This window comes from Nelumbo lutea, chromosome 8 (assembly GCF_056320005.1).
Source record: "Nelumbo lutea isolate HS-2025 chromosome 8, American lotus-T2T, whole genome shotgun sequence".
In the NCBI taxonomy this organism is placed as follows: domain Eukaryota; kingdom Viridiplantae; phylum Streptophyta; class Magnoliopsida; order Proteales; family Nelumbonaceae; genus Nelumbo; species Nelumbo lutea.
This window is the reverse complement of record NC_142691.1, coordinates 15,695,166-15,720,181: the sequence shown is the minus strand read 5'-3', so window position 1 is coordinate 15,720,181 and position 25,016 is coordinate 15,695,166. Positions and strand designations below refer to the sequence as shown.

The following is a 25,016-nucleotide window of genomic DNA, read 5'->3' as shown; positions in this document are numbered from 1 at the left end:
AATGGTTTAACCAACTCATAAAAGAAAAGGAATTTCAACATGAGATAGAAGCCCACGTTCTCATTATTATCGTCAGTTTACATCAAAACTCATTATTTCAACGAACAAATAAACATTCAAATAATATGAAATGAATTGTACATTGGTGATCTTTACAGAATAGAAAAACTTACAAAACCCACCAACAAAGCCATTGGATGTAACCGGACCACCAGTACGATTGATATAAATAATCAACCGTTTTAACTTTCAAACAGAAAAAATAAAAATAAAAATAAAATAAAAAAATTAACAGCCATAAATTGATCATCTTGCCCTGTCCAAAACTGTTCCAGCAACATCCTTAGGGTCATCAGGGTACATAAACCAGTAATACCTCTTGCAAAACCAGAAAACATGTTAACTAGGAAAGTCAGACTTACAACTACAAAACTGCACGGGCAATTATCTCCTTTGATGAATACCTGCAATACATCGTTTCCAACCTCTAAATCATGAATCGATAACTGATCAATGATATTACTGCACCTGGGACTCTGTAGCTGGCAAGTGGCATAATTTGGTTGGGATGTTATTCTCCCCAAGTGCATCCAAGGACTGATTTTCTGGTTTCTCCAGTTTAGATACATAAAGAACATTACATAATCAAAATGAAAATCAATCGAGTTGATGCTGTTCCCATTCTCCATTAACTATGAGGCCTTTAGCTGGTACCAAAAAGCCAGTAACCAAGAAATCCTTGATGTTAGAAGGAATCTTTGAACTAATTGACGTGTTTGGAATTATAGATGTTAGCTCTACTCTGGTGGAATCTTTTAACTGAACCAATGTAATCTCAACCTAATCCTGCTAGTCAAAAGCTGGTTGTGAATCCATGCAAAGATGAACCAGTTTCCTCTGGTACTGCCCAAAATATTCACCGACTGCAATTACATCTACATGCTCAGGATCCAGATAAGGCAAAACCGACTTTTGGTTTTCAACTGATGACCTTAAGAGATCATCTGGATTTTCTGATTTGGAAGCAATTTCTCTGTTGATTTCATGGCAAGCGAGTAAGAACATAGCAGCTGTGTCTGGCTGCTGTGCATCACGAAGTGCAGCTAATGCCTCTTGTAATGCACCAGCTGCAACATACAGTATCAAAGCCCTGCATATTTAGATTAGAGTAGCTGTTTAGCTTTATAGTTACAATGGCACAGCTGAAAACTTCATAATGCATTACCTCCAGATGTTATGCTCTGCATGAAGGACATGATCAGCCCATCTCTGCAACACCCTGTAAGATCAAAATATATCAAATAGTCACACTACTACCAATTGTCAAAGGATTAAATCAATCTTATGAATTTGGTGTCATATGCTGAGATTGCAATTGACAATTTTATCCAGAAAGGAGTTTGCTGGCCTCAATGTCCAATAGATAAGATTGAAAACCCTATTTGCTAAAGCATGAACAACCAATATAAGAAAAATGTTTAATTACATGTATATAATTTATAATATATCTACTGATTCTTCTGAATGCCCAACTGGTTACTTCTAAGACTTAAACATGCCAAACTTTGCAGCCAAAATCTTAGAATCTTCTCATTGTTATTCAACTGAAAACTACTTCATGATGAAAGGGGAATACCTAAATTTCTTTTTCCTGGAAAGTATCTTCCAAGCCTGATGGGCTTTGTACAGCATATAATCACAGTGTTTATAAATTGAAATGGATGCATATATTGCGCTTCCATTCAAGTGACAACATTTTCAAATTTCCAATGCACATAGAAGTTGCAAACCAACAACAGAAAACTTGAAAAGAAGATTGTTACATAGAACAACTTATCAGTATAAATTGAGAAAAAAGCAGAAACAAACCTTGCATAATCAGATCCCTGTAAATGGGTAGCAGCTAAAGTTGCTGCATCTGTCCAGAATCCGGCATCTTGTAGCTGCAGAAAGAGGTAAGATTAATTAGAAACCAACTATATAGGTAATCCACAATGGCAGCAATAACACAAAAAATAATAATAAATCCCAGTTTGTGAGAAGGTTTAATATTAAAATATTTATATTCTCAATGGCCACAATTGTTAAAGAACTATAAAAAGTGACATACAGGCAATGCTGCATGGACACAAACACAGGAATCAAAATCTAACAGATTTCCAGGAGTCATGCTGTAGGATACATGGGCATGATTCACATAAATAATGTTTTATTAGATAATTAAGTATCATGATTTTTAATATTATTCACATAATTCATAGAACTATTTCATTGATAAAATGGAGACAATTTGCATGATTCTTATCTGGTTCGAAGAAGCCTTGGGTTTAAGAATTAATATTGACATAAGGAGGGCCTGGTAGTCATGTTTTTACCAAAAAAACTCAAATGGTTAAAAGGGAAAAAAAAAAAAGAACAGAAAAAGGAAAGATCTTCAAAAGACAGGAAGAGTGCTTAAAAATTATTACAGATCTGAACTTAAAAGGATGAAGGAGAAGATTTGAAGGAAGGTCTCAAAAGGAAGAGGGTGCTGGCAAAGAAAGAATATGACTCTCTAGTGTTTCAAGAAGAGGTAAAATAGCAGTAAAAGTCAAGAGTCACTTGGTTAAAGCTTGGGGATAACAACACAACTTTTTTCCATAAAATAGCTAATGCCAAAAGAAGGGTTAATTCCATTAAAAAGTTGCAGGTTGATGAGAGGCTGGTAGAAGATTAGAGAGAGATTCAAAGAGCCATTGTGAGCTTCTACAAGCAACTGTATAAGGACCCCTGTCAGTTCAGACCCAAGTTAGATGGTCTTAATTTTGCAATGCTAACAGAACAGCAGGCAGTTGAGCTAGAAAAGCCCTTTTCATAGGAGTAGGTCAATAATGCTATTGATGAATTGGAAGGGGAGAAGACACCTGTTCCAAATGGTTTTACAATTTTATTCTACAAGAAATTCTGGGGTTTAATCAAGTCAGACTTGCTCAAGGTCCTGGAAGAATTTTACAGTTAAGCAGCTTTGGAGAGAAGTCTAAATGCTTCCTTCATCTCATTAATTCCCAAAAAAGGTGGGGCAGCAAATTGAAAGATTTTTGCCCCATCAGCCTAATTGGCAGTGTCTAAGATCTGGGCCAAGATTTTAGCATCAAGACTATCTCTGATTACCAAGGAGCTTTTGTCCACAATAAACATATCCATGATAGAATCCTAATTGCAAACAAAATCATTGATTCAAGAAAGAGAAGTGGGGAGAGAGGTCTAATTTGTAAAATTGATCTGGAAAAGGCATGTGAATTGGGCCTTTCTAGACTATATGTTGGCAAGGATGCACTTTGGATCCAAATGGAGGAATTGGATGAAGGTATGCATTACAACATCCAGCGTTTCAATATTGATTTATGACTCTAAATGACAAATCAAACTTTCAAGAGGACTAAGGCAGGGTGACCCTTTGTCTCCAATCACTCTTCCTCATTGTAATGGAAGGTTTGAGCAGGATGGTGGAAAAAGCCTCGGATTGAGGATATTTAGAGGGTTTTGAGATTAGCAACAATGGAATGAAGGTGCCTGTCTTGCAGTTCACAGATGATACACTCTATTTTTGTGATTCCAAGGTGGAACAGGTAAGTAACTTAAAACACTTTTCTGGTTTGAGGTGGTATCAAGCCTGAAGGTTAATCTTTCTAAAAGTGAAAAGATGGCAGTAGGGGAAGTGCCAAATGTGCAGGACTTGGCTGATGTACTAGGATGTAAGGTGGGAAGACTCCCTTCCAAATATTTGGATCTTCCTCTTGGTGCAAAGTGCATTTCCAAATCTTTGTGGGATCCTGTCCTTGAAAGATTAGATTCAAATCTGGCTTCCTGGAAGGCTCATTACCTATCCAAACGAAGTAAGGTGAATTTAATCAAAAGTGTCTTGGATAGCCTTCCATCCTACTTCCTATCCATCTTCTCAATTCCTTCTGGTGTGGCTGATAAAATAGAGGAGAAAATGAGGAACTTCCTCTGGGCTGGATGGAAGGACTCAAACAAGTATGACCTGGTTAACTGGGAGCAGGAATGTAAACCTTTAAGCCAGGGAGGACTTGGAATCAGGAAGGTTAAGTTGTTCAATATTGCTTTGTTGGGAAGATGGTTCTGGATGTTTTTGGCCAAGACAAACAGCTTGTGGAGAAAGGTTATTGAGAAGTATAGCTCAAGAAGCAATGGGTGGGGCATGATGGATTCCAATCTTTTCTATGGGTGTACAGTGTGGAAAGGCATTTGTAGAGCTTTTGGTAAGTTCACTGAAGGTTTAAAGCTCAAAGTGGTGGATAGGAGGAGGCTATGTTTTTTTGGTTGGACCCTTGGCATGGGGTAGTGCTCTAAAAGATGTTTTCCCGACTCTTTTTACTATGGTTGTGGACAGGTCAGCCTCAATGGCAAATTCTTTTGTGGTGGAGAACAATAGGATTATATGGTTACCTTCCTTCAGGAGAGGGTTCAATGATTGGGAACTGGATTTGGTAACCCATCCTTCAAAATCAACAGTTGAACTTGCAAGTTCGAGATACAAGATGTTGGAAGTGGATAAATTCTGGAAAGTTCTCTGTAAGTCCTATTTGTGTCTTGTTGGAGAGTCAAGAGATCCATTCCCTAGAAAATCCATTTGGGGGATAGAAGCTCCCTCCAAAGTTAAATTCTTCCTTTGGAAGGCTATTTTGGATAAATGTTTGACAAAGATCATGCTGGTGAAGAAGGGCTTCAATGTCCCTGACCTGCTTTGTGTTTTCTGTAACCATGAGGTGGAGACGTCCAGTCATTTATTTCTGCACTATAGTTTCAGTGCTTCAATCTGAAACAATTTTCTTGATGCTATAAACTTGCATTGGTGCACCCCTGGGTTGATGCAGGACCTGTTAAAAGGCTGGCAGGTCCAGGGTATGTCTAGAAAGGGAAGGTCTTTGGTCCTCTATTCTGGCTGCAATTTTGTGTGCCATCTGGCTGGAAAGAAATTGCAGAATTTTTTAGCAGAAGATGGCTTCAGAATCAATGATGATTAAGCAGCAGTAGGGTTCTTAAAGAGTTGGATGTCTGTCCAATGTATTTAGATTTTTTTTTTTTGAGAAAAGGAAAAGTATAGTTCTATTAAAGAAAAAAAGTGCTTTGTACAATGAGAAGCTGTAGAAAAAGTTGCCATGCAGGACTCAAAAAAAAGGCCATCCTCAAAAAGGTACTACCAGAAGTATCCTCTTTAAAATCAGTATGTATAGACAACCAACTCCTAATAACCCCTATAGCTGTATTGATGATGTCAGCTTCAGAGGAAGCTTTGTGTTCAAAAGTCCTGTTGTTCCTTTCTAGACCCACAGCCCACAGAATTGCCAAAGGAATGGAGGATCAGCAAACTTTCCCTTTATTAGTCAACCCAGATATGTGCCGTTCCTCAAATAGAGCTTTCACTGAGACAGGCATGCATCAACTTGGTTCAGGGCCTTCAAGAAGAGTAACTCCAAATTTCTAAAACAAACTTGCAATGTAAGAACAGATGTCTAACAGACTACAGCTCCACATTTCAAAGACAGCACCTCAAGTCATTGCAGATAAAACCTCTCTTCATCAACATTTATTTGGAAAGACATTTCTCTAAAGCTGATGCCCATACAAAATACTTGACTTTTGAGGGTGCTGCTGTCCCCCAAATGGCCTGGATAGGAAAGGAGAATTCATTTTCTCCCACTAGAAAGCTGTAAAAGGATTGACTGAGATCCCTCCTGACTTGTTCCACTTCTACACTCTTGTGTCCTGAGTTTGTAAATTTAAAGCCTGGTTTTGGAGTAGAGTGAGGTTATTTTCTACCATCTGAATCTCCAAATCATTAAAGACCCTTCTAGAGGATGGAGTCCAGCAAATGCTATTGTCAATCAACACAAAAGAGTCAGCTGCCAACGCCTCCTTGTCTGTTGCCACATTGTACAGTGCAGGAAATAGCTCTTTAAGACTGCTCTCACCAGTCCAGGGATCTAACCAGAACCTGAGCCTTCTACCATCTCCAATTTTATATCTAATACACCACCTGAAAAGTGTGGAAGCTTTAAAAATTCCTTCAAATTCCTTTCCACATGCTGCACCCAAAAGCTAGAGGGTAATCCAGCATCCCACCCATTACTGTCTAGTCCATATTTCTTGGCTATTACCTTCCTCCAAAGTTTATCTGACTCAGCAGCAAACCTCCAAAGCAAACTACCAGTAAGGCTAGGCTGAAGGACTTTAAATGTCTTATCCCCTAACCACCTTGGGATTGGGGATACCTTTTCTTCTTCCTTTTTTAGGATGGACTTTCTTGGGGGTCCCTAATTGGATGTTATGTACAGTTTCTCATTGTACAAAGGGCCATGCTTTTGATATCAATACAACTTACTATACTTTACCTTTCTTAAAAAAAGAATTGATATCGACAGAAGTGATCTGATTACAGTGAGAGAAGGAAGAGATCTACAGTTTCTGGTAGATTATTTTGGGTGCAAAACCAGTAAGCTGCCCACAAAGTAATTGGGAATGCCTCTAGGAGAAAGGTGTATTTCAAAGAAGATTTGGGAGCTGGTGATGGAGAGGATAGAGAGAAAGCTGGCTTTGTGGAAAGCAAGAGACCTCTCAAAAGGAGGGAAATTTGAACCAAAGTGTGCCATCATCGGTGCCAACATACCTACTTTCTTTATTACCAATTCTAGATGGGGTAGCAAGAACAATTGAGAAGATGAGAGACTTCTTATGGAAGGGATGGAAGGACGAATCCAAATTTCACTTAGTTAAGTGTGAAGAGAAGATGGAGGGTAGTTATGTAATTTTACCTTTTCTTTCTTGTAATCTAGTAGGCATGTACATTGGTGTACAGCTCTTTTCTTTTATTTATTTTGTAAGGACAATCTTGTCCTTAGACAGTTTGGGAAAATACAAATATTAGCATCCCCTATTAGACAGTTTAAATGGTTGGATTTTTGTTACATAGAGGCATTTAAAGTGAGCACTCATAATTTTGGAGAGTCAATGCGTGGGCAATTTGGTATATCTGCCTGGTTCACATTGTAGCCACGTCTGACATGCATTTTGTAGAATCAGACATGAGATGAGTTAACTCATAGAATGAGTCATAAACTCACAAATCCCCTCCAAAGGTGGGGTCTCCATGCAACACTGCATACAGGATGATGTGGATTGCTGGATTGACTAGGTGTGCAACCCAAAGGGTCCACTACTTGGTAGATGGCTTGGATTAGTCATGTCATCCCTTTACATAGAAGAAATGTGGCAAGTTGAGTAGAGAAACTCCCTACTTGAGTCAAGTTACCATAATAAACAATTTTTATACTTCACATGATCAAAGCAAGCACAAACTTATCTGACAACATTGTGCTACTTAAGACACTTTCATTGTTTGACATTTTAATAGTCTTTTTTTTTCATAAATAATTTTAATAGTCTAAGTTCAGTACTTAGATATATACAAGCACAAACATACTCATTTCTAGATTAGTGTATAAATAAAATTCGTAATGACTTCTGAAATAAAACATGAAGCAGAACCCATTGAAATAAAAATGTTGCAAATTTATAGCAGTTATGGTATAGAATTGACCACAAACAACACAAATAAACACTGTAAATGAAGTTTAGATGAAAATTTGCTTAAAGGGAACTCACCTGAGAACAAGCCTCCTGGTACCTTCCAACGGCACAGAGCAAGTGTGTGCCAGATAGCGACTTGTCAGTCCTCACCATATTGGCTGCAACAACCTAGATGATACTACAGTTTAAGCATCTCTGAAATACATGTAGATAGGTAGAGAGACTAAATCACATTTCAGATGTTAACACTGAAACATCAATAAGCTATCCATATTCACCTTAACAGCAAGTTCATGCAGAGACCTTGACACAGCAGAGGAAAGAGCAACCGCACGTAGAGCATTGACATAGAAATAAGAGCTTTCAGGAGGAGTGGAAAGAAGTAAGCTAACAGCAGCTTCTAAGTTTCCAACAGAAACAAGCCTGATCATCACGTAACACTAGGTCATTAAAATTGATTAAAATCCATAGTAAAGCAACAGATTGGAGTGGCAAAAACTCAAAAGATTACTAGGGTACAACATTTTTCTTTTACCAGCAAAAAGAAATTTTATTGAGGAAAATATAAAGAAACATCAAGCTGGGAAAATTCTCCATCCTATATCAAACAAAATATTACAATTTTTCCCAAAACACTTGATGTCTAAAAGTCCTTTGTTTAGCTAGAGTATCCACCATCCCATTAGTAGTTCTCCTCACCCATTTAAAGGTGACAGTTAGCTCCCTTATTATACTTTCAATCTCCCGAAAGGTGCCTCTATGGATCCAAGGGATTTGGATATTACATTTTGTCAAGGAAATGACCACTTCCTCCAACTAATGGAATCCAGGTTTCTTTGCAAACTTTACACCTCGGAATAAGGCCAACAATTTTTCTGCCAATGAATCACCATGCTTAGCGGGTCCTGAAAATAAAGTTAGTACCTTGCCCTCTGAATCACAGAAAACCCCTCCTAGTCCTAACCTAGCCACACCTTGGTTGCCTATAAAGCTTCCATCAACGGTAAGCTTTATAAAGTTGGTCACCAGAGGTCTCCAATCCATGATTGTTCTTTCCTTTACTTGATCCGAAAGTGTCATTTCCTTCCAATTTCTCAAAATGTCATTCAATGAGAAGACTTGAAAGTCTTCCAAAGTTTTCACCCAATGTGCAACTTTTATTTTTATTTTTTCCAGGACTTCCATTTCAGATTGGCTCTTCTCATTGAAAATCCTTCCATTCCTTTCTTCCCATATGATCCAAATCAAAGCTGCCCTTACTGCCCTCCACAAAATCCTTCCTCTTTTCTTTGGCTATTTCAAGAAGTTGGGATCAAAGAGACCCACCACATCCAAAGGGGAAAACCACTTGCCCCCAAGGAGAGAACAAAGATGCTCCCATATACAAAGCACAAAAGGGCAGGAAAAACAGATATGGGAAATGGATTCACCACTTCCTTTGCAAAAGGATGCACATATGAGGGGAAAGGCATTTGTTTGGCCTCCTTTTCTGCAATTCATCATAGGTGTTTATCCTCCCAAGGAAAGTCTCCCAACAAAGGGCCTGAATTTTAGGAGGGATTGGCCTACTCAAAATTTCTTTCACCATTTTTTTTTGATAAATGAGGTTGTATTAAAATATTAAAGAAAGAAGAGCAAGTTAACAAGCCATCCAAAGATATTGACCAAACCCTAGTGTCCTCTATGCTTTGGTAAAAAAAAACTGAATCAAGCTTGGCCAAGAGAAGGATGAGAGATTCACACTCCATCTCCTGAAGACCCCTTCTAAACCCAAAATCCCAATTTAAACCCAAAGAGGAGAAAACCACAAATTTAGCAGTGGGTTCATCCTTGTGCTTGGAGAGTGCATAGAGTAAAGGAAATTGGACCTTAAGTAGATTTTCACCTACTCAAAGGCCCTCCTAAAATAAGACTCCTTAGCGCATTTCCCACATCAAACCAAATATGGTTAATAAAAAAGGATATATCTCGTGTATTGCTTTCCAAGGAGAGGTAGAAGTTGCATTGGGAGCTACCTTTGCATCCCATCCATTCTCAGATCATCCATGTATGCTTGCAATTACCTTGTGACAAAGCCTTTCTCTTTCTAAAGGAAACCTCCAGTCAATTTCCTAGGAAAGCTATGTTCTTCTAGACTATGTTGGCTAACCCAGGCCTGCCCTTCTCTTTAGACCTACAAATCTGTTCCCATTTAACTAAGTGGTCTTTCTTCTAACCCCTGGTTCCCAAAGGAAGTCTCTCATAAGCTTACTAGGGGACAACATTTCACAGACACCATAACATCCACCTTTTCTTTTTCTTTCATTTGACAAGTAAAAGCTCAAGGGATCAAAGAGCAAACCCATGTAGAAAATCACTATTCATTAACAAATAAAAAGCATCTACAAAGTAAAAAGGATGGCATAGCGACTCCTAAACAATTAACTATGGCTGTTTAAACTAAACAAAACCACTCATCCAACAAAGCATTCAGATAGGTGGAATGGCAACTGTTTCAAAAGGACTTGGTTTACAACACTTCATTTTAATATTTCCTCTTTACATGAAATTATTGTCCATTGCAAATTTAGAAACTTGAAACTTTTTCTGCCAATATATGCCAGACTCCTCCAGTATCATGGGAGTGCATATCATGATCAAATTGTGAAAATTGACCACCTTTTTTGTGACTGATAACAAGAGGTTCTTGTATGAGATGAAAAAGAAAATACAGAGGATCGACACAGCCTTTTTTTTTAGAAAATTTAACCAGAATTCATTAAGATAAAGAGAGGGAACATGGGAAGATATACAAAGCAGGGGAAGAACCCCTACAAGTTACAAAGGAGGAAGCTTGTCACTATACAAATGCTCCAAATACACACCAAATATAGCTAGGCCATCTGCAGTATGATTGTGTTCCCTGGGAATCCAAACTAAATTAACATTTAAATAGTCCAAAGAATCCCAAGCCTCTGTCAGATAATGATTCAGTCTCCAAGGACCCCCCCCTTTTTCTCCTAACCATTTTATCGTATTTGCTGAATCACCTGGAGTGATCAAATTCTGAATTCCCAAATTTTTTATTATCCTGATTCCGGTGAGAGCAGCCATCACTTCAGCCTTTGTGGAGTCAGCCAGGCCAATTGGACCACTAAAAGTCCAGCATATATTGCCCCTTTCGTCCCATACTGTACCTCCAATACCAGCTAATCCAGGGTTACCTAAGGCACTACCATCGAAGTTAAGGGTCATCACTCCTTCACTGATGGGGACAGGGTGCCTCAAGGATGCTTGCTAGGGATGAGGGAGAAACAGAAAGGGGTAAACATCTCTATTAAGATCATTGACTGAAAGTCCTTTGAACAGATCTGAATTCGCCGTCCAGAGGTTGCAAAGGTAAGTAATATCTGAGATTAATTCCTCCAGGGTTCTGCTTTTATTGTCAAAGATGCGATTGTTTCTTTCATCCCAGACACCCCACAACACTGCATGTAGCACTTATTGCCAAAAGACTTTACCCCTTTTACTTAACCATGTTCCTTGCCATTGATGCAATGTGTCCATAATGTGTTTTGGAAAAGCCCAGCTATAACCTGCCATTTTCAGGAAGTGGGACCATATCTTTTGGGTGAACCTACAGTGAAGAAGGATGTGATCTGCAGATTCACCTTCGCTGAAGCATAGAATACAAACATGAGGAGATATGGAATGTCTTCCCAAAAGCTTTTTCTGTAGGAGATCACAAGTATTTACTTTCTGGAGACAAGCTTCCCAAACAAAGAAGAAAATTCTTGAAGGGATGTGGCTACACCATATTTTCTTATAAGGAAAGGAGGAATGCTGATCATCAGCGGTCAAAGCCTTGAACATAGACTTAGAAGAGAATTCGCCATTTGGGTGTAGGGTCCAGATTCGGGTGTCAGAATAAGAGGGGGAGATGTAGGCTTCTTTGAGGGTCTGAATCAGGGCTATTAAATCAGAGATCTCCGAGTCCCTTAGGGGTCTGCTGAGGTGGAGGTTTAAGGAGTTTTCGGCAGTTTGGTTTGGAAGGCAGGAAGAAATAGTGGCTTCTTGGTCGAGGGTAAGGTCAAAAAGCCTAGGGAAAGAGGCTTCCAGAGTGGATTCCCCCCACCAAAGATCTTTCCAGAATTTAATTTTAAAACCATTTCCCACTTTATACCTTATAAAAGGAAAGAAAGAAGTATGAATGGAACAAATACCTTTCCAAGGATTTGTGGACTTTATCCTATTCAAATGGAGATTGCAATCCCACCCATTTGCATTTAGTCCACATTTGCTTGAGATGACAGCTGTCCAAAGAGCATTGGGTTCTTTCAGAAATCTCCAGAGCCATTTGCCTAAGAGAGAAGAATTTTTCTCTTTAAGTTGTCCAATTCCCAAACTACCTTCCTCTTTAGGCCTGCATACTTGTTTCCAGCTGACTAAATGGCTTCTCTTTTCCCCACCACCTTCCCAAAGAAAGTTCCTTTGAAGCTTCTCAATCTGATTTCTGACTTTGGTCGGAATTTGGAAGACTGAAAGAAAGTAGACTAGCAAATTTGATAAGGAGGCCTTTAAGAGAGTAAGCCTACCCCCTTTTGAGAGACAACACTTTTTCCAAGTCGATAGTTTCTTCGCACATTTCTCTACCACTAGCCTCCAGAAGTTGAAGAATTTTGGATTCCCTCCAAGAGGCATCCCAAGGTAGGAAATAAAGAGGTTCTCCTCTTTGCACCCCAACAAAGATTTGAAATTTTCTAGAAGTTCCACTTCCACTGAATTAAGAGCTACAATACTACTTTTGCAAAAATTAACCCTCAAACCAGTGATAAGCTCGAAACATTCGATTACCATTTTAGTGTTTGTGATGTTGGTTGTGGAGGCATCCAAGTGTGAGATGTGAATCTTATCCCTACCCACTTCAAATCCTTTCACCAAGTTAAGAAAAATGGACTTATCAAAAAGATAGTTAAATACATCCATCACCAAAGTGAAAAGTAAGGGGGAAAGAGGGCAACCTTGTCTTAGACCCCTACTAGCCTTGAAATAACCTTTCGCTTCACCATTTATCAATACTGAAAACCAAGGAGAACCAATACAACCTTTAATCCACCTGATCCATTTTCTACCAAAGCCTCTTAGCCTTAAGGAATTAAGAATACAGTCCCAATCCACTTTATCGTACACCTTTTCCAGATCAAGTTTCACAAGGACCCCCAGGATCCCAGAAGATTTTCTGTCTTCCACACACTCATTTGCAATAAGAATGCCATCCACAATTTATCTTCCTTTTACAAAAGCAAACTGATTTGGGGAAATTAGATCTTCAAGGACTTCTTTAAGTCTGTTGGCCAGTACCTTCACCAAAATTTTATAGATGCTCCCTATCAGACTTATAGGTCTAAAATCTTTAACTTCCAATATTCCCCCTTTCTTCGGGATGAGGCAAAAAAAGGTAGAGCTTAGACCTTTGTTAACAATGGCAGAAGAGTGGAAATCCCTGAAAAAATCCATAAGATCTGACTTTACAATTTTCCAACACTTTTGGAAGAAAAGAATAGGGAAGCCATCCGGCCCTGGAGCCCTATCTCGATTCATGCTGAAGATAGTCTTTTTAACTTCTTCCTCATCGAAGCTTCTTTCCAACCAATCCCTCTTTTCATCATGGGAAGAAACAACACTGTACATAATATTTAATATAAAAAATGCAAAATACAAAGGGAACACACAGAGTTAACATGGGCCAATTACTCTAACAGAATTCTCACCATAGATTGCCTGACTTTGTACATAATAATCAAGATTATTAGCAAACCTAAGCACTGACCAGAACAAAATGTTCAAGCTGGATTCCAAGACATCAACCTCTCTAGTATGTGGAATGAGATGTTCAATATGTAACTGAGGGAATGTTTCTTTATCAGTCTTTGATCTTCTGTTAAGCTTTTCTACTACAAACTTTTCTAAATAGCATGAGAAAGGCAAGGTGCAGCTTTCTTATTGCTGCCTCTGTTGTTATTTTCTTTTGTTTGGGACTGCTTGCCTGAATATATATGCCTTCTTATTTTTACTTTAAATATTGTATCCCATTACCTATCAGTCAAAAGAGAACCAACAAGGATCTTCAACAATAAACCTACTTTTTCCTTCCCTTTTCACTATTTTGGGTGATGTGTTGGGCAGATTAATGAGTAAAGCTCAGAAGTTATAATCTGATGAGAGGGTTTAATGTAGGTTTGAGGTGCCTCTCCTCTAATTGCGTGAAATGGCCAATTCATACCATGCAAAATACATTTGAAATACAGCTTCCATGTATTAAGTTCATGAAATGTCCATGTTTTGACTAAGTCCAAAAGTCACATGGGAGGAAGAAGTCAACTTGTAGTTTACTTGTCAGTAACTTCCTATGGATGTCCAAAAAAAAAAAAAACAAAAGGACTGGTCATTTTGTCTGAAAGCTCTGTCATAAGGAGTTAAATCTCAATAATGATCCAGGAGACCCATGAATTCACTCCCACCCTCCTCTGGTGGCCTGGTGGGCTCCTTTTTACAGGAAACTTGTTCTCAAGGACAATAGGATTTTTTTTTATTAGTACCTGTAAATTTTATTGACTTTTCTGATACATATATATATATATACAATATATATATATATATATATATATATATATATATATATATATATATATGTGTGGCTTTACAGAAGAGACTGTAACACATTAGAACACTTGATTAGAGGCAGCCCATAGCTGCTCCCCCTGCACCAAGGAGAGCAATAGTTGCCTAAGGAACAATTTTCCTACTTCAGTAGAATGTCCAAGTAATACATGCTAATTTCTAAATCTACCCAAAACAATTAAAGAAACCCAAAGAGAAAAACCTAAACACCATCCTCCTAGGGCTGCTAACAGATCAGGTCAAATTGGATATACCTAGAACCAAATTTGATTTGTTTTCGGATTTGAATCAAATTCCATCTGTCAGATTTATATTGGATCACGATTGAAATTGGATGTTGAATAGCATTAATAAATTAAATTAGAAATGATCAGAATATAATATATGTAACAAAATGAAATAAAAGTAACTTTGATATTGTATATCATGAACTGAATGAGTTGAAATTAACTTGTATGAAACTTGAACCAATAACTCTTTGGTAAACATACAACATTCAAACCAATCCAATAACTACAATATAATTTTTAAGCATATATAAGTGTGTGTGTGTGTGTGTGTTATCAGACCAAATCAGATCTTAACAGATCAGATAAGGGTGGTCCATATTCAATCCAATTATAAATGAACCAAATTAGGTGACCCTTAACAACATCGAATTTGGATTCAAATTCAGACAAATAGATACCATTTGTAGTCCTACATCCTCCATATCCTCAATTGCTAAAATGATAAAACTTCCATTCCTAAAGAAATGATAGTGATATCGGCCTTTGACATCTTATGGTTCATTTGATCACCAAAATAGTTTTAAAACCTGGACTGAACGTCAACATTGTCAGAGGATGTTCCACCTGTATTGGACTCCTAACTGGACAGGACAGGACTCATAACATGGCAATATAATATCAAACTCAAAGTGTTATATTTACTCATAAAATTTCCTACATTTATATAGTGTGTCTGTGCCACTGAGAGAGCAAACATAAGAACAAAAAATCTTTTGATCATTGAATAGTATGATTTATTAAATCATAGCCAAAGAGAGTACAAATCAGGGAGAGGCACGAAATAGCATAAGAACAAAAATTTGGTGGAAGAGACTTACTCATGTACATGGTTCTGAATTGCCTCTTCTCCTTCTAATTTTTCATGCCATGGAATACGCTCATTAGCACTTTCCCACAACTCTTCTTGATCAAAGGCCATTGATTTAAGTTGAAGATATTTCTGTTGGAAAAACATCTATTTTAGAATATAGAAAACCACACAAGTACAGGAAATATGCCCGCTTGATAGCACTCAAGAGATGGAAAAGTTACACAGCTTTCCAAGTTTTGGCTTCTGATGCTCGTATACTCCTTGTATACTTTCCCCTTTCTTCATTTCTTTCTTGTTTTTATCAGCTTTCTTCATTCTCTTTCCAATGATTTCTCTTTTCTTCAATGTTCTATTTTCTATAAAAGAAGAGTCTGACGTACCACTAGTCACTATTTCTTTTTTCATCAGTAAAAGTATTTCATTAAAATTAATTCAGAAACTTAGTACAATTATTATAGCATCCCAGCCTAGGGTGTCTTGGAGGTGGACTGTCTTGCTTAGTACAATTCAGAAACTTAGTATAATTTTTATAGTATCTCAAAGGAGGTGGACTGTCTTGTGTCTGGTGCAGTGGGAAAGCTAGTGTCTTGGACTGAAGGTGTGAAAGGCTTCCAGCCTAGGGTCTTGGCGTCTCAGTTAAGATCTGTTAGTATATTTGAGATGTAATGTAAGCTGAGAGGCTGTTTTCAGCCTTTGCTCCCTTCTGGGAGTTCCTTTGTATGGTTCTGAATTCTATCAATAAATTTACCTTACCTTTTTCAAAAAAAAAAAAAATATATATTATAGCATCCCAGCAGACCAATTTACATCAGATTACAGCTTTGCCCAAAACAAAAAGGCCTATCAACTCCTTGTTTTTCTAACACATCTGCCATCCCAATTGCAGTCCTTACCCAGCTGAAATTAGAATTAAACCTCTTTGCTAGGAGACAATCTCCGTGAAAGCATGCATGTATTTCTTGCCAAGTCTAGTAACTGATTTGCAAGCTGAGTTCATATATGTATGTATTAGACCTGTTCACGAGCCAAGCTTCAGGCTCAATTTTACACTGTCTTGGGCTCGGGCTTCAGGCCAGGCCCATTAGAAGTTTGGAAAAGGTCAAGCCCGAGCCCAGCCCATGAAACAGGTCTAGTATGTATGTATGCATATAATAATGACTTGCTAGTATATACTTACAGTCGTGTCCCTATTTTCCTTTCCTAACACTGATCTTCCTCTTGATGTTATTCTACTTAAAGTAGATGGCTCTCCAAGCTCTGGAGCTGATGTTGATACAGAAGCTTTCTGAGGAAATCTCTTAGCTGATTTGTTCATAAAATGGGGAAGAGCACGAGGCAAATGTAACCAAAAAAGTGCTTCTGAATATTCACCAAAGACTGCAGCAGCAAAAGCAAATCTTGCAGCAGAACCTTTATTGACCACAGAAGCATATATCTTAGCTGTCTCATCATCAAGAATGCAGCCTTGAACAAAGGAAAAATAGAATTGGTGTGTAAGCCATAGGCAAATTGAACAGAGTCTTCAGGAAACTAGAGTCAAATAAACAGCACAGAGAAGACACAGAAAGCACACCGTCTTTTCGATATGGTTCTAGCACCTTAAGAAGCATTTCTGGCACCACTGAGTCACCAATGTTGGGAAGGTGTGAATCAATCATATAACCACGAAGATCACCTTTGGATGAAACAGCTCCATGAATTTGATAAGGGTCCTTATCTTTAGTCATACTGAATGTATTGAACCAAGATGGCTTTACGCCCAATTGCAAGACCATTCTCAGTGCCTGCAGTTATAAAGACATCAATTACAACCCAACTAGTGACCAAATCTATTGGCCCATTTCTAGCCTGCAAATTCTGCATCAAACATGTCAAATTCTATACTTGCATATCTGCAAATGTGTCACTTTACCAGCAACACATGCATGTTCTACATCACCCCTCCTGCCATAAATGGTTAGATCAAACTCTGCTACTTTAAATAGCTGTGAGTGACTAATAGATAGTCATTGCAACTATTAATTTTTATTTAGCTCCAACCGAGTCCTTGACTGGAAAGTTAACATGGCTGATCATTGGACATAGATCATTAAACTATCAAACGTATGTATAATAAGATGAGATGGTGTACTAATTCATTGAAAGGCAAAAAAAAAAGTTACCAAGGCATGTGGTGTAGGAAGCAGAATGGGAGAGCACAAGGGCATTGGCCAGAATCTCTCTTTGATGGCTCTAGGCTGGGATCCAAAGCCAGACCTCTTATCGCTACTGTATCAAAAGAAAGAACAGGAATCATACCAAACCCCAACAGACCATCTATGAAAAATAGCTTGTATATGAGGATCTAAATGAATAGAGGCATTTGAAGAAAATAGTAATGCTAAATAGGTCAGAAGTATGTATACGAAATACCAGTTTACATAAACGCACATTAATATGTAGCTGAAAAATATTGAAAATGTTAAATATTAGGTGCTATGTATGAGTTGTTATCAAACTTCCCCTATTTCATCACGTATAAATATGTCTACAAAATGATTCCATGTCCAAATTAGTGATTAAAAAGTTTCTGCATGAGTGCTTTCAATCAGATTTTGGATAATCACAGATTAGAAAGTAGGCACTAGAAGAGAAAATATTAATGGGACTGACATTATGAGAGAGATAAGAGCAGTAACAAGGGAAATGAGAACCAACTTTTTCCAGGTTCATAGATCAGCAAACTGTTTGGCTGAGGCCATGGCCAAACAAGGGGTAAATAGGATTTAGAATTCTTGGGGGAATATCCTAAGAGCTTGTTATGTAAAAAAATAAATAAAGGACTAGGTGGCAGATGCTGGCTTAATATGTGGGATGTTTTGCATGTTTGTAATCAAAACATTTTTTATTTATTATCTAATAAAGGTTTATAGTTACCAATAAGAAAACATTAACAAGTCTACACTTTCAGATTACAAATATAATGCTACAAATTTGAGGCAAGAGAGTAACTGCACTAGTCTACGAGGACATTAAAACACAATTTGGTTTGCATATAAATACTAAGCTACCATATATCTTTAAAAATCCATTAATCAGAATTTTTCCAAAACATATTATAACATAAAGGATATGCATTAAGAAACTTTTTATGTACTAATTCATACAAGTACCTGGTTCCTGTTTTTTGGGATCAGGGTCAATTTATATAATCCTCATCATATTGGGCTCTTTGTGCCCTCTCTGCTTTGTTTTGTATCTTTTGTTTTATCAATAAAATTTCATTCTTTCATCAAATAAATAAAATGAAAGATATAAAAGTACCAATGACTGAATGTGAGGACATACATATTAACCTCAATAAGGCGAAAGCTACTATCAGCTCCAGCAATGCACAATACAAGTGGTTCATTTTTATCTGTTCGCAAAGACAACCAATCAAGCTCCAATACAAGGGTTCCAGGAAATTGTGGTTGTAAAAGGGAATTAGCTAATGGATCTTGTGAATCCTGCAAATAAAAAAACATAATAGTCAGTTAAATTTCATTAAAAAGGTATTGACCAGAAGCATACATTTAGATGAATTAACTTTGGGTGTAATTACACCCCAAAATATGCTACATCTATTACTAGGCTTTGGCCTATTATAGATAAATTTTCCACTTTATGCAGGAAACCCTCCCAATCTAGATATAAATTATGGCCCATCAATAAACCAAGATAAAATATGATGAACATATGTCCTGGATATTTCTTTCGCTGATTTTGAAGAGATAGCTACCTAGCCTGGACTATAGGATTGGTTGACCCACCACTGAGTCCCCTTTACAAGTCTAAAATCCTCCAGGTTTCAAAATTTTAAAAAGCTGCCAAATTCAGCCTTCACCTACTGACACATCCAGTTGAATCACTAAACTGTTCAAGTCTGAAATGGTTTTCCTTGACCTGGATGGATCTAACAAATTTTCAGTAAGACATTATTAATAGAAAATAATACTTTTTTCATCTACTATGCTTAAATACTTTCATCCATTTACTAATGCTAATATTACAACTATTATTGATTTTTATGATTTCTGCAGTGTAATTTAATGATAACATCACAGGTCACTTGGTGACCCAGTGGTTAGATCAGTGAACCATTACCAAATTAATGGTCGATCACATAAATATAAGAAATGAAGAATATTGGGAAATGTTTTGAAAATCATAATCATATCATAAATAGTAATTTTTTTGTTTTTTTACAAACTTGCCAAAAATTTAAATAGATATACTAAAAATCTAAATGTATATATAGAAGAAGTATTTTTGCCTATTTTTAATCCATACTACCATCTGTGTATCTAAAACAATAGGGTTTACCACTCCTACACTTCAGGCCTAAGATGAAATAATTAAGTTCAACTTGAAAGTCAAATGATCCATATAGATGGCTCTTTCACCTACATATGATGGAAAATAAACTCAATAAGGTTTCTAAAAGGTGTTAAATAGCATGAAGAAATCATTTTCTAGTAAAGGATTTAAAACCGCTTCTTCGTAATTAAAAGAAAAAAAAAAAAAAGAGAAATGACAAAGTAGAGAACTAATTCTTAATTGAAATGATTCTAATTGCATGAATCATATAAATTGTAAGATTCATGAACCTAATTGTAGGATTCAAACAAAAAATGTAAGATTTTCACAGGAAAAGTAATCAGACATTAAAAAAATCAAATTGCAACCCTCAAAACTCACAATGCAAACCGTTGAAATCAAGGCTTTCAAGGAAGAGGAAGTGTGTGGGCAACTGGGCATGCTTGTAATATGTACCCTAACATAGAGATAGGGTTTCAAAGGAGGCTACCCTATCTATGATAGTATGCATATTACAAGCATGTCCACATGCTTCCTCTTCCTTGAAAGCCTCACATCAAGGCAAGTCTCAAGGTGTAAGTCTCATATACATTTTAAAACACTGCCATGATCTCATCCCTTTACAGGTTGAGGAATTGCCGATGTCAGGTTTCATTGATTTTATAATAGATATGAAGGGCCCGGATTTAGAAATGATGTTAGCATAAATTTCTAAATTTCAGTCCACTTGGGTCATCACAAGAACTAAAACCATGAGGAAAGAATTTGCAACTTAGAGAAGCATGCTTGCAGGATTCCTCCTGTGAATGGATAAAAAAAACATGACGTATACAGAAATTTGTTGTCAAACATTACTTGTAGTGCCATTTCAAGCCCAATAGGAATTAGGGAAAATTTGTGATTAGTACCCTGTACTTTGGACCTAGTGCCACTTTAGTCCCCGAACTTTAAAATGTGACAATTCAGTACCCAAACTTTGAAAACATGACAATACAGTACCTGTTGTTAACTAGCTGTTAACCAGCCATTAAGAGGCATTTGAAAAAGACATAAATGCCCTTCAAGTGTCATCTCAACCATCCAAACATTGACAAAAAATTAAGTCTCAGATCCTTGCCTTTTCTATTCAAGAAAGTTGGGGTAACCAGAATGCCCACTCAAACATGACCCCAACTTTCTTGAATGGAAAAGGCAAGGATTTGGAACTGTTAATTTTTTGTCAACGTTTAGATGGTTGATAAAGAATATTAAATAACACTTGAAAGGCATTTGTGTCTTTTTCAAATGCCACTTAACAGCTGGTTAACAGCTAGTTAACGGCAGGTATTGGATTGTCGCGTTTTAAAAGTTTGGGTACTGAATTGTTGCATTTTAAAGTTCGGGGACCAAAATGACACTAGGCCCAAAGTACAGAGTACTAATCGGGAATTTTCCCTAGGAATTATTACTCTGTAAAATCAGAGTGAATGGCTGTACTACAAGATTTTAGGTTGGCAATGAACATGAACTTGGAAAGGATTATGCAAGAAGGTGATTCAATAATGGTGACAAGTTGGCTTAAGTATAATGACCAGGGCTGTGCTATTACAAGGAAGAGCTTAAGTAAATCAAATGGACAACTAGGAACATAGAGGTTACAGTCCAGTGGATTCCAAGGTCACCACATAGATGGCTTGCTGATGCTCTAGCCAAACAAAGGGTGATTAAGAGCAGTTGTTTTGGGCTCAGATGTGAAGTATATAATTGAAAGGGGCTAGGCCGGAATGTCTAGCCTAAAAGTGGACTGTGTGTAAAGTTTGTAAACATTCTGTCTTATATTAATAATTGAGTTCCAATTACCGATAAAAAAATTCATTACATATAGCAAACCATAGAAGATGGAGGAAGAGAAGATGAACATTGTCTTATAACCCGAATGGTTTAAACAACGGTATTATTAACCATTGTTGAAATCTGCGTTGAAAACATATTGGAAAAAAGTAGCACAAAATAAAAATTAAACAATGTAGTGCAAGTTTATCCTAAGCTTACAAGATCAAAAATGGAGAATGTGTTATCATAAAATAGTACAGCAATACGTCCTCTGCTTCGATCTCCAGCAACAACAGGTGAGAATTTGATTCTTCGGATTCCTTCCCTGTGAGTGTTAAATGATGAAGAAAGGCCACTTGTTACATCCCACCATCGTATGTTCCCTGACCTGTCCCCCATAACCTGATAGTTTTACAGTTCAACAAGGACAAATTTTGTAAGACTGAAGGATCAATTTCTATAAAGAAAAAAATACCAATTAAATGCAAGAATGTTCAAAACATCTGATACATACTACATGGGGAAGGCGATAGGCCATTGCAGTAACCAATCCATCTGATGAAACAAATGATGTTGATGGCCACTTTGGTCTGAAGCCAGAAAAGGAAAAAAAAGAGACAGGTTTCATGAGATGACACAGTAAAAAATCAATTATTAACTTAGGAAAAAGAAGTTGACACATACTTCATAACAATCATATAGCAGAAATTCATTTTTAATGAAAATTATGAAATAAGTAAATGAGAAGTTCTTATTCTCACTAATGTAACACATAGAATAAAATGGTGCATGTATTGAAAAATATGATAATCAGTCAATCTGAACAATCATTTCTACAGTAATTGCTATCCTTGAAAAGGAGATATGTCCCCGAAGTCCTTGGGTATGGCAATCAAAGAAGAAACCATGTGTTGATGCATACCAACTTCTAAGGCCGCTTCAATAGGTAAGGTTCAATGATTAAAAAGAAAAAGAAGAATAAGGAAAAAAAAAAACTCTAGCATTTCTTCCACCCCATGTCAATAGCACAATGAATAATATTCCATAGTGCTTTGCCAATCTTATTAATTGTAGGAAACACCACCTTATGCCAAAAAACTCCAAAGTGAGCTAAGAGTAAGGTCCAGAATTTGCAATGGATAAAAAAGATGATTGAAAGTCTCAGCTACTACATGCATAGAGCATCTGCCAATCTGCCTCTATAACTCTCTATACCTACTAATCCTTGGGTACTTCCCTGAAGTGGTAGTCCAAACCATAAAGGCCATTTAGGTGGATGCTTGGGGGTCTCACATCCGTACAATAAAAATAATCCCCCTAACTTGAGCAAGAAGGTTTGAGAAGGACAGTGATGTGAAGCTTTCAGAATGGTCCAAAAGCATAACCACCGTGGGATTTGCTTTCTAACTTTGGCATCAGCATTGTCATGTCTCTGATCTCCCACAGATTGATATTTCTCTGGAGTTCATGATGTTATATGGCTGCCTGAAAACCTGTGACCACCATATCTCTATCAAGTGCAATAGCATAAAAAGTGAGGAAGGCATCTTTAGTTGGTCACTATTCACACTAGGGGTCACTTTAAAATTTGACTCTAGAGCCAAAACCCAGACTGTACCGCATGATTATGATCAAGGATGGATAAAAGCCTTTTTAACACCTCTGCAATTGTCCATTCATCCATAGAAGATCTTGACCTCATTTGGCTGCCATATTTTTCTAAATTAAGTGAGCAAAATTCCTCTCCTCTCCTTTTGTATAGTAAAATAAAAACAGCAATAATCCTCACTGTTTAATTAAAATCTTAAGTAGAAAATAGAAGAAGAGAGTTCAGATCAAGGTTCGAAGTATCAATACTCTCAATATGCAGTTTTGCTTTGACCAAAACTCCGCTTTTATTTATCTTTTTGGTGTCAGGCTTTGATAGGGTTATCACATCAATGCCTTTAACTAAACAAATCTGAATATTGAGAGTTTTGTTTTCACCAAAATTCCACTTTTATTTATCTTTTTGGTGTCAAGCTTTGACAGGGTTATCACATCAGTGCCTTTTAACATAAAAAAGAACATTAAAAACCTCTAACTCCCCTTAAACAACATATCAGTGATCCTAAGATACAATACAATACGCCCAACACAGGGTGTATCGTATTCGTATCAATACTTTGAACCTTGCTTCAGATCAATAGAGAAGGGAGAAGAAAAGAGAATGGTTTTGAGAGAAGGAATCATGAGTATATCCCAGCCCCCAAACCAGGGAGAAAAAATTTGGGAACTAGTGTGTGATTTCTTTGAGGACTTGCTTAAGAATGAAGAAACAGGGGAAGCATTAGAAAAGATATCGGATAAACAGGAAAATGATCAGATGAAAAGGAGCATGGATGGGAACCTCTGGTGGAATTAGTTGGGGAGTTGGGCCTTCAGGTGAAAGAGTTAGGACGTTAAAGTTTATTCCAAAAAGAAGGGAGAGGAGGCTCAAAGAAAGAGAAAGTTGACTGAGGTAGAAAGGTTGAAATCTGATGTAGCAGAGGAACTAGAATTCAGTGCAAGGGGGGAAAGAAGGAAAGGTCAAAAGTAGAGGAAAAAGGTTAAGTGGTGGTTCGATATAAGTTGACAAGAAGATAATTAGCTGGAATGTTAGGGGGTTGGGCTGTGCTAGGAAGAGGTGAGTAATAAAGGATCTACTTAGACTGATCAAAAAATAAATAAATAAAGGATCTACTTAGAAAGGAGAATCTTGATATAGTGTTGCTACCGGAAACAAAAGTTGCAGATATGGATAAAAGATGGGTGAGAAGTGTGTGGACATCTAGAGATATAAGAAGGTCCTTTATACCATCATTGGGTGCTTCCGGGGGCATAGTAACATTGTGGAGGACTGAGATGGTGGAGCCCTTGGAAGAACTAATAGGCCATTTCCCACTATCCCTAAAATTCAAGAATGTGGATGATGAGTTTACTTGGGTATTGACAAATATCTATGGGCCCAATAGATATAAAGAAAGAGGTGAAATGTGGGAAGAACTGTTTGATATTAGGGATCTGTGGAATGACCTTGGTGTTTAGGGGGAGACTTCAATGTCGTCAGACACTAACAAGATGAACAATCCCAATTAAATAGTCTCTACTAATATGAGTAGGGGCAGAGCTAGGATTTTCTCTTGAGGGAGGGCCAAAAAGTAATAAACACAGATAGGGGGGCCAAAAGTTAATAAACATGGGTAGGGGGACCAAAATATAGGTAAGATTGAAATGGCTATTGTGGGGATTGTCAAGACATAGGGAGGACCATGCCCCCCCCTCTACCACCCCCTAGTTCCGCTCCCGAGTATGAGGAAGCTTAATGATTTTATAGAGGAGTGTGAGCTAAAGGAATTTCTCACCCAGTAGAGTTTATTCACCTGGTCTAATTTACAAATCCTCCCTAGTTGCTCAAAGCTAGACAGATTTATTTTCATTTAAGAGCTTTACTATGAGTTACTTCTAACAATTGCCGAATTAGCATTGGAACTAAA

The 25,016-nt window shown here is 37.3% G+C and overlaps 1 protein-coding gene across 1 annotated transcript in view; it reads right to left on the bottom strand.

The window, feature by feature from the left end:
- Nucleotides 1–32: 32 nt before the first annotated feature.
- LOC148842970 (uncharacterized) overlaps nucleotides 33–25,016 on the bottom strand; it is an 83,326-nt gene continuing 58,342 nt past the window's right edge. Inside the window, exons 9-20 of the mRNA XM_088957491.1 lie at nucleotides 22,016–22,091; nucleotides 21,721–21,903; nucleotides 18,679–18,839; nucleotides 17,514–17,619; nucleotides 16,925–17,135; nucleotides 16,529–16,815; nucleotides 15,359–15,480; nucleotides 7,869–8,013; nucleotides 7,666–7,758; nucleotides 1,870–1,943; nucleotides 1,226–1,279; nucleotides 33–1,150 (exon numbers count right to left, since the gene is read on the bottom strand). Of these exons, the coding sequence (XP_088813617.1) occupies nucleotides 850–1,150; nucleotides 1,226–1,279; nucleotides 1,870–1,943; nucleotides 7,666–7,758; nucleotides 7,869–8,013; nucleotides 15,359–15,480; nucleotides 16,529–16,815; nucleotides 16,925–17,135; nucleotides 17,514–17,619; nucleotides 18,679–18,839; nucleotides 21,721–21,903; nucleotides 22,016–22,091 (1,813 nt within the window). The 3' untranslated portion in view covers nucleotides 33–849. The remainder of the gene's footprint in view (nucleotides 1,151–1,225; nucleotides 1,280–1,869; nucleotides 1,944–7,665; nucleotides 7,759–7,868; nucleotides 8,014–15,358; nucleotides 15,481–16,528; nucleotides 16,816–16,924; nucleotides 17,136–17,513; nucleotides 17,620–18,678; nucleotides 18,840–21,720; nucleotides 21,904–22,015; nucleotides 22,092–25,016) is intronic.